The sequence below is a fragment of the Oryctolagus cuniculus genome, chromosome 7, assembly GCF_964237555.1.
Source record: "Oryctolagus cuniculus chromosome 7, mOryCun1.1, whole genome shotgun sequence".
Classification (NCBI taxonomy): Eukaryota; Metazoa; Chordata; class Mammalia; order Lagomorpha; family Leporidae; genus Oryctolagus; species Oryctolagus cuniculus.
In genome coordinates, this window is record NC_091438.1 from 61,971,842 (window position 1) to 61,985,644 (window position 13,803).

Here is a 13,803-nt window from a genome sequence, read left to right on the forward strand (position 1 = left end):
TATCTATTATAGCATGTTAGTCAGTGCTTGAAAGAAAGCTAAAATATCATATTTACCTGGAACATTATGTTGTATATATATGTGTAGCAACATTACATGGTACCACATACATATAATTCTAATGTGTCATTTAAAAAATCAAATACATTTTAAAGAAATGAAAAAGAAAGCCAAAATGTAAATTAATTGTTTATTTCCTTTCCTTTCATTCTCTACCTGTACTAGGAGTCCCCAAGCTAAATATGATCAGCTGCTTTTCTGAAATTTATAAAAGGAGTGGAGTGACAGGATTTTTCAGAGGCATGACTCCAAATTTCTTAAAATTGCTTCCCTCAGTATGTATAAACTGTGTGGTTTATGAGTCAATAAAACCATTCCTTGGAATATTTTAGAAATGAAATCTTAAATTGTTATCTTTCTATTTGCTTATAATCATAAATTAATCTTTTTCCTTAAATTCCAAGAGTATTTATGAAAAGATGTTATATCCATTTTATAAAAAGATAAACAAGTTAGACTTAAATATTGAATTTTAATTTTATGTAAGCAACAATTATAGATTATGTATGCATCAAAATCGTAAATATTTATAATATCTATTCAAGTTTCTTTAAATTTTAATTAGCACAGAACTATGTATTTAAGTTTCTATTACTGAATATAATCTAATTATATGACCTAATATAATTTTATGATACGCAGTTGAACGATTTTGAAACTTTTCAGAACTTTCTATTTTAAGATTTTATTTACTTATTTGACAGGTAGAGTTACAGACAGTGAGAGGGAGAGGCAGAGAGAAAGGTCTTCCTTCCGTTGGTTCACTCCCCAGATGTCCACAACAGCCCGAGCTGCGCTGATTATGAGCCAGGAGCTTCCTCCCGGTCTCCCATGCGGTGAAGGGGCCCATTCACTTGGGCCATCTTCCACTGCTATCCCAGGCCATAGTAGAGAGCTGGATCGGAAGAGGGGCAGCCGCGACTGGAACTGGCACCCACATGGGATGCCAGCACTGCAGGCGGAGGATTAACCTACTACGCCACAGCGCCAGCCCCAGAACTTTCTATTTTAAAAAGCTACCATTTCAAAGCTTTAAGTGCATATTTTAAATCTATTTGAAAGCATTACAAGAAAATCAACACATTTAAAATTATAATTAATAGCAAAACATTGGAGTTTGAGCCTCTTTTTTTCCTTTGTCTAAGTTAAACAAAATATGGAAGCTCCTAAACAGAATTTCATGGCGTCAGAACACTTCGGTCTCCTATGAATGTTGTGAATGGAGTAATAGTGATCTAGTGCTCCTTTACCTAGAATGCTTATTTGTAGATATGGACTTGCTCATGTTATTCTCCTTTTGAATATTAAAAACTTTACAAGAAAGCCACCAATGTGAATGATACGTTTTAGAAAAATTTAAGAACTCTTGTACTTTAAATCTGTGTGTGTTTTTTTAAGGCAGGAAAACTATTTAACTAGTTCCTCATATTTATTCAGTACTTTATTGTGCTTTTAAGTTGTTAGGTTTTAATAAAGAAACACTGATTTGAACTAGCTTTTGTAATCCTAAGCTTATATGAAGGATGAATAGTAAAGTATTTTTGCCACTTATTTTTTCTTCATTTTAAGAATAAAATATATGAGTAGCAAATATGGCATAGGTTGGAAATATTGTGATGTGTTTTCCACATTCTTGGGTTTTGGGAAGTGTTCTGACTTCAAAATTTTTTGACTGGGGCTGGCGCTGTGGCACAGAAGATTAAGCCTTCACCTATAGTGTCAGCATCCTACATGGGTGCCCATTCAAATCCCAGTTGCTCCACTTCTGATCCACATCCCTGCTAATGTGCCAAGGAAAGCAATAGAAGATGGTCCAAGTGTTTGGACCCTTGCACCCATGTGGGAGACTCAGATGAAACTCCTGGCTCCTGTCTTCGGCCTGGCCCAGCCCTGTCCATTGTGGCCATTTGGGGAGTGAACCAGCAGATGCAGATCTCCCTTTCTCTGTCTTGCTCTTTCTATCTGCATCTGGCTCTCCTTCTCTGTAACTCTTTCAATTAAATAATAAAATCTTTAAAAATTTTTTGATTATAATAATTGTATGTTTTGGGGGTTACAGTGCAATATTTGAACATATATACATAAAATAAACCAATCAAAACAGGCAGCTAGAGTTTCCATTTTCTTTTCTTTTGAGGGGGGAGCTCTGGCAATATATTTTCTATTTTTTTGCCCCAGAAACCTTTTATTTAAGGAATATAAACTTCATGCATTTCATAAATACAACTTTAGGAACATAGTGATTCTTCCCACTGTACCCCCCACTTCCTCTTCTGTTTCCTATTGCCATTTTTATTTTTTACTAAGATCTATTTTTTTTTTTTTTTTTTTTGACAGGCAGAGTGGACAGTGAGAGAGAGAGACAGAGAGAAAGGTCTTCCTTTGCCGTTGGTTCACCCTCCAATGGCCGCCGCGGTCGGCGCGCTGCGGCCGGCGCACCGCGCTGATCCGATGGCAGGAGCCAGGAGCCAGGTGCTTTTCCTGGTCTCCCATGGGGTGCAGGGCCCAAGCACCTGGGCCATCCTCCACTGCACTCCCTGGCCACAGCAGAGGGCTGGCCTGGAAGAGGGGCAACCGGGACAGAATCCGGTGCCCCGACCGGGACTAGAACCCGGTGTGCCGGCGCCGCTAGGCGGAGGATTAGCCTAGTGAGCCGCGGCGCCGGCCCTAAGATCTATTTTCAATTAATTTTATATACATACAATTAACTCTACATACAATTAACTCTTTGCTAAGTAAAGAGTAACAAATAGTATGAAAAAAGAATGTTGCTCAACAGTCTGGACAAGGGCTATTGGAAGTCATTGATTCTCAAAGATTCAATTTCATTTCTTCCTTTTTTAAAAAGATTTATTTATTTATTTGAAAGTCAGAATTACAGAGAGAGAGAGAGAGGGAGAGAGAGAGAGGGAGGTCGGTTGGTCTTCCGTCCACTGGTTCACTCCTCAATTGGCCGCAATGGCTGGAGCTGTGCCAATCCGAAGCGAGGAGCCAGGAGCTTCTTCCAGGTCTCCTACGCAGGTGTAGGGGCCCAAGGACTTGGGCCATCTTCTACTGATTTCCCAGGCCATAGCAGAGAGCTGTATGGGAAGTGGAGCAGCCAGGACTTGAACCGGCACCCAAATGGGATGCTGGCACTGTAGGCGGTGGCTTTAACCGCTACTCCACAATGCTGGCCCCAATTTCATTTCTATAGATTACCTTTTAGGTGCTCTATTAGTTATCGCAGATCAGGGAGGATATATAATATTTGTCCTTTTGGGACTTGTGGGCAGCCACAGGTAGTCTCTCCCTTTGTTTACACTTAAACATATGAATGGAGACTTCCGGCACAATTAGGCTAGGGAGATTCCGGGAAGAGGCAGGAAGAACCTAAACCTCTCACAAGAGATAATATAGATAATCAGTCACACATGAAACCTGCATTTATCACCTAAGTGTTTTATTGTAACCTTAAAAGCCTTTTTGATATGTAAATCTTTTGTGCTCCTTCTTGTAAACAACTGGTCATGTTTAAATACTACTGGATTTGTTCAATAAACAAGCCTTGATCAGGACTTGTCTTGGCTCCATTCTTTGCGTCCTTGTCCCCGAATTCCCACTCTCTGTTTCAGGAAAACCCAGTTCGTTGTGCCGCAGGCCGGCACAGGGACTGGCTTATTTCACTAAGTATAATGTTTTCCAGTTGCATTCCTTTTGCAAATGACAGAATTTCATTTTTTTTTACCACTGTGTAGTATTCCATGGTGTACATATCCCATAATTTCTTTATCCAGTATTCAGGTTATGGACATTTGGGTTGATTCCATATTTTAGCTATTGTGAATTGAGCTGCAATAAACATGGGGGTAGAGGTAACTCTTTCATATACTGATTTCATTTCCCTTGGGTAAATTCCCAGGAGTGGGATGGCTGAGTCATATGGTAGTTCTATATTCAGATTTCTGAGGTATCTCCATATTGTCTTCCATAGTGGCTTTATTTCACCTTTATTTATAAATAAGAGCTTTGCAGGGTACAGTTTTCTGGGTTGACATTTTTTTTTTCTCTTAAGACTGGGAATATATCTTTCCATTTTCTTCTAGCTGGTAGTTTTCTGATGAGAAGTCTGCTGTGAGTCTAATTGGAGATCCTCTGAAAGTAATCTGGTGTTTCTCTCATACACATTTTAGAATCTTTTCTTTATGTTTTGCTGTGGACGGTTTGATTACAATGTGTGTGGTGCAGATCTTTTCTGCTCATGTCTATTAATAATTCTATGTGCTTCCTGTACTTAGATGTCCCATTCTTTTTCCAAATATAGTGATGTTTTCATAATTATTTCACTAAAAAGGCCTTATTTTTTCCCATTTTATTTATTTATTTAACTTTTATTTAGTAAATATAAATTTCCAAAGTACAGTTTATGGATTACAATGGCTTCCCCCCACCCATAACTTCCCTTCCAGTCCCACCCCTCCCATCTCCTGCTCCCTCTCCCATTCCATTCACATCAAGATTCATTTTCAATTATCTTTATATACAGAAGATTGATTTAGTATATATTAAGTAAAGATTTCATCAGTTTGCACCCACACAGAACATAAAGTGTAAAATACTGTTTCAGTACTAGTTATAGCATTGATTCACATTGAACAACACATTAAGGACAGAGATCCCACATGAGGAGTAAGTACACAGTGACTCCTGCTGTTGACTTAACAATTTGACACTCTTGCTTATGGCCTCAGTAATCTCCCTAGGCTCTAGTCATGAGTTGCCAAGGCTATGGAAGCCTTTTGAGTTCACCAACTTCAATCTTATTCAGACAAGTTCATAGTCAAAGTGGAAGTTCTCTCCTCCCTTCAGAGAAAAGGTACCTCTAAAAAGGTGTTATAATCCATTCTCTCTTTCCACGCCTTCAGGAACTCCTAAGACCCTCTTTGTTGGGGTCATTTGATAGTATCCCATAAATTTCTAACACTGTTTTTTAGTTTTCTAATTTCTTTCTTTCTTTTTTTTTTTTTTTTTTTTTTTTGGTCTGACTATAAAATTTTCCAGAGATTTCATGTATTCTTTCTTCTGCCTCACGGAGTCTGTTGTTCAGGCTTACCACTGCATTTTTTATTTGATCTACTGAATTCTTCATTTCTAATATTTCATTTTGATTTATCTCTCTCTTTTTTTTAAATTTATTTGACAGGTAGAATTACAGACAGAGAGAGAGACAGAGAGTAAGGTCCTCCTCTGCCAGTTCACCCCCCAAATGGCCATAATGGACATCATTATGCACCAATCCGAAGCCAGGAATCAGGTGCCTCCTCCTGGTCTCCTATGTGGGTGCAGGGGCCCATACACCTGGGCCATCCTTCACTGCTTTCCCAGGCCACATCAGAGAGCTGGATGGGAAGAGGAGCAGCCAAGACTAGAACCGGTGCCCATATGGGATGCTGGCACTGCAGGCAGAGGATTAACCTAGTACACCATGGCGCCTGCCCCTTGGTTTCTCTTTAAAATCTCAATTTCATGGGAAAAATTTTCATTCATGTGATGTATGGATTTCTTTAATTCATGGAGTTGCTTCTGGTTACTTATAAGTAATCCCATGATCAATTTTTTGAATTCCATTTCTGGCATTTCTTCAACCATTTCATCGTCACTTTCTAGTATTGAATTGTTTTTGTGTTCCTTTGGGGGCATCATGTTATTTTTGTAACTCTTGTTTCTTGAATTTCTGCATTTATTTTTAGGCATTTGTGGAGTTCTTTTTTTTCCCCTGTGATGGTTCTTATTTTTTGAACATACCTCTGTGGCTTAGTGGTATCTCCTTTTTTAGTGAATATACAGAGCCATGTGCTGGGTGTAGCCTGGTAGCTCTGTTCAGATCTCCTGGGTGAGGGGAGTGTCCAAGGTGACACACAAGCTGGGTGTAGTAAATCTTTTTTTTCTTTTAACCAGAGTGGAGGGTTTGATCAGCTCTATTGGTGAAGTGACATGCTCACCTCCTCTCTTCCAAGGAGACCAATGCCCGGGTGCTTGCTCCACTGTGTGCACTATTCATCTGCACTGCCACAAGACCCACACAAAGGATCTGTGCAGTCCTCAGTATGAGCATGGATCCCACAGCAATGACTCAGCAGGCATTCAGGGAGCCCTCAGCGTGTGGAGCTACCCACAGTGACTATTCACACCCTGCACCCTCCCACATGGTGACAGTGTTTTCACAGTTCCAGCACAAAAGGCTCCCACAGTCTCAAGCGCCCAGCCTCCTTTCAGTCTCCCAGCCAGATTCAGGTATCTCTTAGCTGGTTGCCGGGCACGCTTACTCAAGCTGATGCAGCTGTTACGTATGTCCAAAATGGCCCCTGCCCTCTTCTCAGCTTGTACCAGACGCCAGAGCTGGGTAGTTAGGGAGAGAGATACATGCCTCACCCCCCTTTTATTTTCCCCTCTAGTTCTGCAGGTACACTGTCTCCCACAGGGCTCCAAGCCAGACTCATGCCAGGTTTTTCCCGTAGCTTTGTTGCTAGTGGCTCAGACTGCTGCTGTCTGATACTACCTCACTCTTCAAAGCTGGTGCTGAGGCTCTTGGCTGCTGGAGTCCTGAGATGTGCGCATCCACACCTTCCATGTGGATCCACAGTGTCCCTCTAATCTGTGTGGAGTTTCCTCTGCAGTTTTCTCTCTAACTCTTCCCCAAGATTGCATTCTCTCTACTTTTTTTTTTTTTTAACTTTTCTCCTAGACTAGAGCAGTAAGCTTGCTCCCTATTCTGCCATCTTGGAATATACTGATTCTTTTTTATGATCTGTAAATCTTGGAATTAATTTCTCTTTGATATCATGCATATTTCCCAATTTCATTTACGTATATATCTGTATTCTCTTGTATCTCTTTGAGTATTCTTATAATTATTCTTTTAGATTCGTTATCAGTTTCCCTTTCTTTGGATTTTGATAACTAAATTTGATACCAAAGCATTATTATGTTCCTTTTGGGGGTACTATATTGCATTGCTTGTTCATAGTTAATGTGTCCACACATTGATATTTATGCATCTGATAGAAGTTGTCTATTGCTGTTAAAGGCAGACTGTCATGGTTTGAAGGCTTTTCTGTGAAGATGTGTCTTTGGATGTTTGGTAGGCTATGTCTGCTTTAGTTCCAGTTGGATAAAGTGTGATTTTCTTTTTTTTTTTTTAATTTTAAGATTTATTTATTTGAAAGGCAGAGGCAGAGAGAGAGAGAGAGAGAAAGAGAGAGATAGGTAGGTCTTCCATCTGCTGGTTCACTCTCCAAATGTCTGCAACAGCCAAGCGTTGGCCAGGCTGAAGCTAGGAGCCAGGAATTCACTCTGGGTCCCTTATGTGGGTGGCAGGGACCCAAGTACATGGGCTATCACCTGATGGCTCCCAGCATGCATTTTAGCTAAAAGCTGGAATCAGAAGTGGAGCTGGCACTTGAACTAGCTGGCACTAGGATGTGGGTTACAGGCATCCTGAACAGTGTCTTAACTAATGCACTGAATGCCTGTCCATGAACTTATCTTTTAGTTCCACTTTTGTATGAACTTTTTGAAATCACCTTGTTTACATATATATGTGCATACTAACATGTTAGATATATGTATGTGTATAAATTTACAGATATTATTCATATACAAAGAAATACACACACATATAAAATCACTATTTTTCCAAGCTTCAAAGTTAAAGGAAAGGGATGGCGAAAAATGTGAAATGTTGCTGACTATAGTTAAATATTTGAGTGCCACAATGAGATGTTATAAAATGCACATGCCACCCCCATTCAATATTTAGAAGACAAAGTCTTCTGTCTTGTTGCTGATGAGATAAATTAAAAACACTCCCAAATCTGACATTTAATTTAAGATTACCACAGCTACAGATTCCCTCATGTATCTGTCTTGATTTTTTCCTATGAGTTTCCTTAACTTTTGGGACTGGGTTTTTGTTAAATAAAATTTTGGCTTATGTTCTCTGACTTGGTTAAATAAATTCAAACATTCTAAGTTGTGGAGTATTTATGAAAATAACATCATCAAAACAGACATTTGAGATTGGAGGAATTTATTGTTGAATTGATCTCTCTCATTTATTGAATGAGTAAATGATCAGTTTTTGCTATTCTGACTAAAAATGTAAATTGGTTTTATCTTTATGCTTAAAAATTAACTATGTAGCATTTGATTAAGAAAATAATAAATCAGGCTCTCATGTACTCACTATACTACTTTTCTGTCATTCTGCTTCCTACCTCTTTTCTAAAGTAATCATCCTGAAGTTACTGTGTTTTGTTCCTATGCACATGTCAATTTTTCTACATATGAATGTATCCATAATTATAAATTATAATTATTATATATGTTTTATACAAATCGCTTTTTTCACTTAATATTGTTGATCTATGCTGATACATGTAATTTTATTTCATTTCTTCTTATTCCTATTTGGCATTCAATCATAAATGTGAGTATATTTATCCATCCTTCTACAAGATAGGCAGCTATGTGAATTCAAATGAGATAGAAAAATATTCTCAAATTATATTAATAGAATTCAACTGTGTTAGAGGTCACCTTACCTTTAGGAACAGGTGGTAGAGAAAAGTTCAAAGGTCCCTTCTGAATTATTAAATAAACAGAGTCTGAACAAGCAGTTTTACGTTTCAGAAAACATAGAAGTTAATTTGACTGTTATTATCAGTGATAAATTACTATTCAAGACTATCAGACTTGCAGAATTCCTGGGGCTAGAGCATAGCTACAATCTCTGGGACCCAGCTGTCTTATAAAACACATGTTAAATGGGTGTTAAGGAGTCATTGGAGAGGCTGGCATTGTGGTATAGCAGGTAAAACCACCACCTGTGACACTGGCACCCACAAGAGTATGGGTTTGTGTCCCAGCTGCTCCAGTTTCAATTCAGTTCCCTGCTAAAGGCCTAGGAAAAGCAGTGGAAGATGACCCAAATGTTTGGGCCCCTGCCACCCACAAGGGAGAACTGTGTGAAGCTCCTGGCTCCTGATTTCAGCCTGTCTCAGCACTGGCCACTGTGGCCATCTGGGGAGTGAACCAGCAGATGGAAGATCTTTCTCTCAGTCTCTCCTTCTCTCTGTGTAACTCTGACTTTCAAAATAAATAAATATTTTTTAAAAAATTAAAAACTAAAAGTTATTGGATATTATTTATAGTGAAGTACCTGTTCCAAGTTTTTTGATACCTTTTTAAAGTTACTTTTAAAAATTTGCTTTCATGTTATTTGAAAGGCAGAGAGACAGTGAGAGTTCTTTTGTTTGCTGGTTCACTCACTAAATGCAGGCAACAGCCAGGGCTAGGCCAGGCTGAGGCCAAGGGATCTTGGCTGGCTCTCCATCTGGGTCTACGATGTGGGTGGCAGGGGACCCAAATGCTTGAGCTGTCGTCAGCTGCTTCCAAGGTGCATTAGCAGGCAGCTGGATTGGAAGGGGAAGAGCCAGGACTTGAGCTAATCTGTTATGGAACATGGGTGTTCCAAGTGGCATCTTGGCTGCTGTGCCAAATGTCCACCCCTGGTCTTTTCTAACTTTTAAGGGGTCATTTGCTTTTTTCTTAGTGATTTTTTTTTAGAAACCTTTTTTTTAATCACTACAAATTTCATGGGTACAGCTTTAGGGATATAGTGGTTCTTCTCCCCATAGCCACCCTCCCACCCCTATTTCCTAGTGATTTATATGCATTCTTAAAATTTTTACACTGGGGTGTGGTGGACTACGCTGCCTATGGTGATGGTATCCCGTATGGGCACTGGTCTGTGTCCTGGCTGCTCCACTTTTGATCCAGCTCTGTTGTAATGCCCCTGGGAAAGCAGCAGAGGATGGACTAGATACTTGGGCCCCTTCCCTCCATGTGGGAGACCCGGGTGAAGCTCCTGGCTCCTGGCTTCAGCCTGGCCCAGCCCTGGCCATTGCAGCCATTTAGGGAGTATACTAGCTGATGGAAGATTCTCTCTCTCTTTCTCTCTTGTTTTCTGTAACTTTGCTTTTCAAATAAATACTTCTTAAAACATTATGCATTGTGGATTTTTCAGTCTATGTCTTGAAATTAACTTTCTTAATTGTGTCTTTTGAGGATTTGTTGTTTTAAATATTCCTTTTATGGTGATACAGTGAAGACAGAAAAACAAAGAGGGATAAACAGAGACTAGATGGGACCATCCAGGGCTAAAATATTTTCTGTCTGGCCCTTTTCAGAAAAACAAAATAGACTAGACTAATGAACTAGAACACTAGACTAATGAACATGGCTGCAATGAAAACTTCAGTGACTTTAGTTGCCACCACTATTGTCAAATCTGCTTTAAAATATCCATGATGTTGGTGAGTAAACATTGGAATATTGAGTCCAGGCACTAAAGCTGGTATAAACTCATCTGCATGACCTTGTATCCTGGCTGATACAGCCAGTGGAAGCTGTTACACTACTTTTCCCTCTCACCACATTTTATGTAATGTATCTAATTGGAGGAATCTAATTTTCACACAGAACCTTAGCTTCAAAGGAGTTTAGAAATGTACTTTTGAACATGATCTCCAAATAGAAGAGTGAGGATCAGAAGTGCCAATCTACTGTATCTGCCATTGCACCTGGAGTTATTTTTAAACAATTGATACTATTGTATCAAAATAGTCTACTAAGAAAATTTCCATATTGCCTACTCTAAGGATATGATTTCTAATAAAGGAAATAGCAATAATAGCAAACTTTTTACCATTGGCCAGTTATAAGCTCTTTACATCGTGTATTTTATGCACTTTACATCCTTATTTTACTTACTTTTATAATGATCCTATAAAGTAGGTAATATTATTACCCCTATGTTCAAGTGTGAAAACGAAATCTTAGAAAAATTAAGCACAATAATCCCTTAGTATCCATAGGGATTGGTTTCAGAAGATTTTGCAGGTACCAAAATTCATGGAGATTCAAATCCCTTCTATAAAATGGCATAGTATTTGCATATAATGTGTGCACATCCTCTCATATCCTTTAATTCATCTCTAGATTGTTTACAATGACTAATATGCAAATAGCAGTTACACTGTATAGGGAATAACAAGAAAATACATACATATGTAATACAGATGGAAATATTTTTCTGACTATTTTTGATGTGCAGTTAATTGAATCTGAATGCAGAGGGCCAACTGTAGTTTGCTCAGGTGTGCATGAGCATTAGAGCTGGGAGTCAAGCTCATGTGCATCTGAAACAGCACTCTCTAGTGCTCTAAGCCTGGGTAATCTTACAATTCAGTGAGGTTAACAATGAGATATGTGAAAACAAAAACAAAAATTGTAGATTTTAAGTTCTCTGCCTTTACCAAACATACCCCAAATCATAGAAAAAGGTCAGTGAAATTAGCATCCCATTGGAGAGGTAGGCATGTGGTTCAGGGGTGAGTTAAGTCACTGCTTGGGATGCCTGTACCTCTTACCGCATGCCTCTCTCCAATACTCTCTCCTGCTCATGTGCCACCTAGGAGACAGCAGAAGATGGCTTACATACTTGGGTCCCTGCTCCCCCTGCTCCCAGCTTTACCTGGCCCAACCCTGGCTGTCACAGGCATTTGGGGAATAAAATCACTGGGTAAAAACTCTGTAGGTCTTTCTCTCTCTGCTTGTCAAATGAAATAGAAAAAAAAATTTCTCTGGAGAGTCTAACTTTGTCCATAGATTTTTTTTTTATTTGACAGGTAGAGTTATAGACAGTGAGAGAGAGAGACAGAGAGAAAGGTCTTCCTTCCATTGGTTCACTCCCCAAATGGCCGCCACGGCCAGAGCTGCTCCGATCTGAAGCCAGGAGTCAGGTGCCTCCTCCCAGTCTCCCATGCGGGTGCAGGGGCCCAAGCACTTGGGCCATCCTCCACTGCCCTCCCGGGCCACAGCAGAAAGCTGGACCAGAAGAGGAGCAGCTGGGACTAGAACTCGGCGCCCATATGGGATGCTGGTGCCACAGGAAGAGGATCAACCAAGTGAGCCATGGCGCCGGCCCCTGTCCATAGATTTAATAATTACATATTAACTGATGTCGGGTAAGTGTCCAGAACACTGCTAAGTTCTGGGGAAACTGAATGAGACTCTGTTCCAGTTGTTAGGTGATGAGACGGAAACATAACCATATATGATAAATTTAATGAGTTTTTTTTTCTGGTGAGCACTTTGATGACACTCCACTATTGTTTCTTATCTTTAAGTACCTGAAATGTACAGAATAGTGTGTGTTTATGGAAAACTTTTCAACTTTTAGTTAGTGATAGCTGTTACTTAACTGTTCAAATTCAACTTGGTTGAGGCATAATTTCCATGTAATAAAATGCACTCATTGTTGTTTAAGTCTTTTTGAGACACACTTCCATGTCTCTAGGGTAAAAAGCTAAGGGTGGAAGTGCTGGGTTATATATCCTCAGACATTTTTCGAATGTGATTGTGTGGGCTGAGTAATTGAAACTGTAAAAGGTGAAACTGCACATAGGGGAGGACTATTGTAGTTGGGTTTTGCTTGCACTGCCTTTTAATTGTGGTATTTAGAATGCCATTCTTAATGAAATTAATTCCATGGCTAGCTGTAAGTTTAACATCTGGTTTTGTCTGTTCCAACTATTTTTTTTTATTTTGCTTTTGCTTTTATTTTTACACTCTTTTGGATTAATTCAGGATTTCCAAGGTGGTGTTTTTTTGTTTTTTGTTTTTTTTTTTTTAGAGGCAGAGAGGTAGACAGAGCACTCCCATCTGCTGGTTCACTGCTTCAATGCCCAAAGGCTTGCAATGGCTGAGGCCCAGCCCAGTACTCAATTCAAGTCTGACACATTGGTAGCAGGGACCCAATCACTTGAGCTGGTCTGGGCCTGTCAAACGTGCCACAAGTTTTCAAAGGATGTGACCAGTGACTGAGGACACAAGGCTTCAGACTAGCGACAAATTATGTAGCTAGCTTAGTACCACAGACCCTCAAGGCCATCTGCTGCAACTCCTCAAGGCCTCAACTTTACGTCTCAGGCCCACAAAGGAGCTGGAGAAGGAGCTGCGAGAGGCCAGGGGGTGGCAGAAATGTGAGGTGACCCGGAAGACAAAGGAAAAGGTGTTTCCTCATGGAAGGCAGTGGTCAGCAGTGTCTAAACAGGACCTGGATTGCATAACCTCCAAGATTGTAAGGTGTCCCTGGGGTCTCGTGACAAGGAAGTTCAGTGAGGCAGGTGGTGGCAGCTGAACTGTGACTACAGCGGCCTTACCTGCTAGGGGAGGTGGGGAAGGAGCATTGGGATCTTGGAAACAACACTGGCACGGGACAAGGACAAGGGCGGGGACTCCTCCCTTCCCCGGCCCAAATGCACGGGCCTTCCCTGGGACGGAGGCACGAGGCATGCTGAGGTTCAGGAGCAGGTCCAGCAACTAACTTCTCCAGGCACCACCGTCTGCCGCAGCCCCAGAGGCTCAGCAAGGAGTTTGTGCCAAGAGATTCGAGACCATCGAGTGCTCTTTCGACGCCACCTGAGGAACGTGCTCTGGTTGCCCAGCCTTCCCTGGGCTTCCGCATCAGCCCCCACCGGAAGTTGCTAGGAACCAGCCAGCAGGGCGCAGCGATTCTCGGGTGACGCCTCTGCCAGAGGCCCCAGGGGGCGGTGCACTGAGGTTCCACTAGCGGTCCTTTAGGTGGCGCCCGAGAGCCCGCAGCGCGGGTGTGGTCACCCGCCGCGGAGCTGAGCGCGG

The 13,803-nt window shown here is 40.7% G+C and overlaps 1 protein-coding gene across 6 annotated transcripts in view; it reads left to right on the top strand.

Annotated features, from left to right (window-relative positions):
- The window catches only part of LOC100344331 (mitochondrial adenyl nucleotide antiporter SLC25A24), a 91,846-nt gene extending 91,446 nt beyond the window's left edge, over nt 1-400 (top strand). For all 6 annotated transcript variants that reach the window (XM_051856215.2, XM_051856216.2, XM_051856213.2 and 3 more), the window contains one exon: nt 226-400. In XM_051856215.2, coding sequence (XP_051712175.1) covers nt 226-392 — 167 coding nt within the window. In that variant the 3' untranslated portion in view covers nt 393-400. The remainder of the gene's footprint in view (nt 1-225) is intronic.
- The last annotated feature ends 13,403 nt before the right edge of the window (nt 401-13,803 follow it).